The sequence below is a fragment of the Helianthus annuus genome, chromosome 9 (genome assembly GCF_002127325.2).
Source record: "Helianthus annuus cultivar XRQ/B chromosome 9, HanXRQr2.0-SUNRISE, whole genome shotgun sequence".
In the NCBI taxonomy this organism is placed as follows: Eukaryota; Viridiplantae; Streptophyta; class Magnoliopsida; order Asterales; family Asteraceae; genus Helianthus; species Helianthus annuus.
Genome location: NC_035441.2, coordinates 41,808,304 through 41,814,061, shown reverse-complemented (window position 1 = coordinate 41,814,061; position 5,758 = coordinate 41,808,304). Strand labels below are relative to the sequence as shown.

At 39.9% G+C, this 5,758-nt stretch overlaps 1 protein-coding gene across 1 annotated transcript; it reads right to left on the bottom strand.

The window, feature by feature from the left end:
- Positions 1–2,140: 2,140 nt before the first annotated feature.
- Positions 2,141–3,641, bottom strand: LOC110875597. The gene is made up of 2 exons (XM_022123795.1): positions 3,150–3,641; positions 2,141–2,914 (listed from the first exon to the last, which is right to left on the bottom strand). The coding sequence occupies exons 1-2, from the start codon at positions 3,639–3,641 to the stop codon at positions 2,141–2,143; spliced, it is 1,266 nt and encodes a 421-aa protein (XP_021979487.1).
- Between the last annotated feature and the right edge of the window lie 2,117 nt (positions 3,642–5,758).

The following is a 5,758-nucleotide window of genomic DNA, read 5'->3' as shown; positions in this document are numbered from 1 at the left end:
CTTGAAGGGGTATGGTCCCAAATATGGCGCTACCACACGACTTAAGCTCTGGTCGTGCGCGAAGTCATACCTAAAACAGACCAAATCTAATAGTTCCGTCCACAAGAGTTTTGACTTTTCTGACCTTGCATCGACTACAAGGGTTTACTCTCCAGGTCGCGTGCGAGCCAAGACCAAGACAGTCAATTCCGACACTTAGGGTGTGTTCCCGAGTTAAAAATCCCTTCCCATCCCTCCCCTCCCCTCCATGTCTTTCCAAATTGGAAAGACTATTAATAGGCAAAAAAACCCCATTTTCCCTCCCCTCCCCCTGTTAAGTGGATCTCTGGAACACAGCATTAGTTCCTTTTAAAGAAGGTTTCGCTCCCTCGACCTCGCGCCGTATGCACCGGCTTACCCCAGGTCGCGTGCGAGGACGAGAAGCGCAGGACAGACGTCGAACAGTACATGAGGTATGATTGGCAGAACAATGGACCAATAAGCGCACGACAGCATGTACTCTACGTGCTGCACGATGAACAATCGTGCAGCAAACAAGAAGTACATAAGGACACATACGTGGCACCAATCAGCGTGTGCCGACCACTGCTCCACTAACTCCACTTAACTGCTGATGACAGACTAGACAATAAGGACAACCATCAGGATACTTAGTAAAATACATGTCTACGTATATCTTAACACTTAGGGAAGTCAAACAATTGGACCTAAGTGTCTTAACGAATTCGGACTTGACCGTAAACACTAGGGAAGTCAAACCTTGTATTTTACTAAGTGTACAAGAGGTACATAGTTGAAGGTAAAAATACGTGGTGCACCAACCATACTCTCGCCCGTAAACACTAACGGTCTTGACAAGGGAGGCAGAATGGATTTTCTTTGTTGTCGATCTCGGGCCCAAGGCCCATCAGCCCATCTCCTTCACAAATCACCTTGGCTATAAATAGAGAACTTCAATTACAGGGTTAAGGATCGCTTTCTTACTCTCTCACTTAATACACACACCTTTATCCTCAAAAGAAGTTCTTATTCTCACGTCGGAGGGTGGTTACAAGGAGAACCCCCCTATTCTCCTCATTGTGACGAGCTTTACGGTGTGTTGATTGTTTTGCAGGATCATTAGCAGCTGTTTACCGGGCTCAGAAGAAGATTAACCTTATTTGGACGAGACACTAACCACAAGCTAATCGCTGGATTAACTTGGTGCTTTTTCGGTGACCGATGTTTGTCTCGAGCTCTACACCATGGACCTTGCTGAATGCATGCTCATCGGAACTCTTTAAGATGCTAAGCAACTTTTCGAAGTTTCCAATTCAAATAATCTAGGAAACAACTATTTAAAAGTGATATTTCAAATCATGTATCCTTCCAAATATTCGTTTTGTTACGCCTCCCCATGTAATGTTAAGCCATGGCCTTGTATAATATATATCACCATAGAACCATTATCATGATTACTTACATTACAAATTGCGTCGACACATATAAACTAGAGTGTTTTCCTTTTTATTCAATCTCCACCACCATTTAGCAAGAGAAGCCAAACAAATAGTACTTAAACTACCCACTCCTAATCCAAGATACTTTGGTTTCACAAACATTATGCCAAGTGACCTAATTTATCTTTTTAATGTATGTATCCATTTCCTTCCAAAAAAAACAAAACAAAAACCTTTTAATTATTTGGAATGTGTCAACAATCTTTTTTTTGGGGCTTTAAACATAGAAAGGTAAGCAACCAAAAAACGATTTTACCAATGTAAGGGTTGTTTGGCAACTTTTGCGAGAACCGTGTGAATCAAGTAGTAAGGGGTCTGAATCATTAAGAGCCAGTATAATGCTTAACCAATTTTTTTTAGAACAACCAACGACAACATTTTATTGCCAAAAGGAGGGGCCAGCTAGACACTGGAAGTCCCGAAAAACAGAGAAAAGAAAAACATTACATAATCAAATCCCTAATATTGAAATCACACCAACGATCCCAGTTTAAATTCCCGACCTTCGACCTATATCTAATCCACACAAAAGAATCTTCTTTAATTCCATCTAACATTTTGGGGACCGCCTCCCATCTCCCTTCAAAAATCTTAGAATTTCTATATTTCCAAATTTTCCACATCGTAGAAAATAGCACAACTTAAATTAATCGTTTCCACTGGTTTGATCCATTAAGAGATTTAACCGCATGAATAGCTTTAGCTCCTATAGACGACGGGTCGGGCCCGTTTAATTTTAACCAATTCCAAACATTCCACCAAATTGCTTTCGCCCACATACACGAAAACAAAATGTGATCCGAGTCCTCTTCTTCCAAACCACAACTACTACACGCAAGATCTCCAATTTGGACACCTCTACGAACCAACCCCACCTTAGACGGAATTTTACCCATGAAAGCTCTCCAACAAAAGAGATTAACTTTTGGAGGTAACCAATTATTCCATCTAAAAGCCATGTCATTCGGTCCATCGTTTTTCTTCTTCATTATCTTGTCCATAAATTCTGCAACAGTGAACAAATCTTCTTTGTAACCAGCCCAAATCCATTTATTATCTTTGAACAACAAGCTCTCCCTTATATCCATCCCCATAGAAATACAATTTTTATTGACCGAAACTATATCTTTCCATATACCGTTCACTTGGTTATTAACCGGGACCAAATCATTATTGAAATCCGAACCATGAATTGCTTGAACAACCTTAACCCAAAGCGCATCATCATTATTCTTAAACCTCCAGAACCATTTAGCCGTAAGCGCCCAATTCAAACTTTGTAAGTCACCTAATCCAAGACCCCCTCTGTCTTTAGGCTTAGTAATACAATTCCAAGAGACCCATTTAATCTTCTTTTTACCCCCTTTACTACCCCAAACAAAACTCCGTCTAATCCCTTCCAACGTATCCAAAACCTTCTTCGGAATTTTAAAAAAGGGACATAAAATAAATGGGCAAGTTACCTAGCACTGATTTAGCCAGAGTAATACGCCCCGCCATAGTTAGATTTCGGGCCTTCCAAGAAGAGAGTCTAGAATTGAACCGGTCCACTAGAACTTGCCAATGTGCGATGCGTTTCATATTCGAACCAATAGGAAGCCCAAGAAAATTTAACGAAAAGCTACCAGCATTGCAATTTATTAGACTTGCCATCCTTTCTACTTTATCTTCACTTACGCCCACACCATATAAACGACTTTTCTTCATATTCACCTTCAAACCGGTGACTAAAAATAGAACTCTCAGAATCTGGTTTAGATTTTTTAAGTTTAGCTTAGACCATTCTCCCATAAAAACGACATCATCTGCATAACAAAGATGAGAAATAGTTGGACCCCCATTCGAGAAAGTGATACCTCTAAAAAGATTTCCTTCGACAGCTTTTTTCATAAAGATATCGAGAATTTCCAAAGCAATAATGAATAAGAACGGAGATAATGGGTCTCCTTGTCTTAAGCCTCTCCCTAAAGGAAATTCCTCCGTTGGAGAGCCGTTAACAAGAACCGACGCCCTCCCCGACTTAAGACAAACATCTATCCATCTTCTCCATCTATTTGGGAAACCCATGAGTTTCAAATTTTTAAGAAGACATTCCCAACTAATAGTATCGTAGGCCTTTTCAAAATCAACTTTGAAAACCATAATTTCTTTCTTTTTTGCTTTTGCCCAAGAAATCGTTTCACTCAAAATCAAAGGACCATCTAAAATAAAACGATCTTCAACAAACGTTGACTGAGAGAGGGACGACACAGATTTAATAACCCGTTTTAGTCTAGAAGATAAAACTTTTGCTACTGTCTTTAAATACACCCGACAAGCGAAATCGGCCTATAATCTGCCACACCCTGAGGATCCTCCACCTTTGGAATCAACACGATAAAAGAAGAGTTGCATTTCGCCAGGACCTGTTCATCGTCATTGAATAACGTCATTAACTCCATAAAATATTCTCGAAGAACATCCCAAAATTTCTTTATAAACTTGAACGTAAAACCATCAGGTCCTGGAGCCTTATCCCCTCCACAACTCCATATCGCTTCTTTAACTTCTTCAATAGAAAATCTAGAAGTCAGTTTTCTGGATTGTGCAAGGGAGATTGTTTTGAAACCATTGACTGACAAGTGCAGTCAGAAAGATCTTGGCTCTTGGATTTTTTTCGCAAATGCATCTTTTATGGCCTCTTTCACAAGAATCGGATCATCCACCATAATCCCGTCCACATGTAGAGCCTTAATTTGGGATCTCAATTTCCTACAATTTATATACTTGTGAAAAAACGCCGAATTTTCATCTCCTTTTTTTATCCAGAAAACCCGAGCCTTCTGTTGGAAGTCTAATGCATTACTCTTTTCTAGCTTCCTAATCCAACTTTTCCAATAAACTCTACTCTCCTTCTCTGATCTAGCGCCGCCTCAGCATAAATAAAATATTTTTTTCATTACACTTAACTTCTGAATTCCAGCTCCTTAACTTGATTTTTAACTGTTTTAAGACCCGAACAATGCCTAACCCCTTGCAAGAGCTCCCCTTACACCCTTCAATTGCCGCCTTGACAATAACCTCAAAACCTTCACGTTCGAGCCAACTATTGTAAAACTTAAACGGAATAGGACCATAATCCACAAGACCAACACGAAGCACTAGGGGACTATGGTCCGATAAAGTTCTAGGTAGAGCATAAAGTGTGGAAGAAGGCCAAAGATTAACAAAACTGTCGCAAACAAGGACCCTGTCAAGTTTGCTAAATTTGTACCCATCATCATACGTAAACCTTCTACCAAGCATTCCAAATTCCACCAGGCCCGCGTCTCTAATAAAATTATTAAAAGCCATCGACCCCGCCGGATCATATACGGAATTCAATCTCTCTTCGGGACAACGAACTTCATTAAAATCGCCCAAAAATATCCAGCAACCAGACTTATTTTTTTTTTGATATTTGACAATTTATCCCAAACCACTTTTCGTTTCGACACATCAGATGGAGCATACACATCCACAACATTTACAATTGAACCAATGCCTAACATAACCCCAGCCACCAACATAAAATTTCTATCTTTTATGGTTTCCACACACTTAAAACAACCCGGATCCCATATCGACATCAAACCTCCCGAACGCCCAAAAGCGTTTACCGACTCCCCACAATACAATGAAGAATCCCAAAACTTACCCATAAAATTCCAATCCATCTCTGATTTATGAGTCTCTTGTACAGCAATAAACCCAACCTTGTGCTCCTGTTTGATTATCTTCACCCACTTTGCCTTTTCAATGTCACTTACCCCCCCTTATATTCAACATCATCGGATTCATTGAGAATTATTTTCCCCCAGTTCACCCAAAACAACCTCTTCAATCTCATTATTAAACGCTTCAAGATTAACCCCACATATTTTACCCGCTGAAATTGTAGCTTTAGTCTCCAAAACCACTTCGTTAGTATAGAGTACTGGACCACAACCTATACCCCCACCCTGGTTCACATAACCACTCGAAGGATTAACGGAAGCTCCTTTATCTGTTTCGATCTTCTCTTGCTCTCGCTCCTGATTCTTTAGCTTATTAGATTGAAATTCAAACTCACTAATAAACGTATCAGATATATTGTTGACAATCTTTCTTTTTCTTTTAGCCATAGAAACAGAGTCTCCCCAAATAATCCCACTCAAATCAAATGGGTCTTCTGGATCTATGTTTAAATCTGGTAAAGGCTCTAAAACCTTACGGGCCGACCTTCTAATCCCATTTGGGTT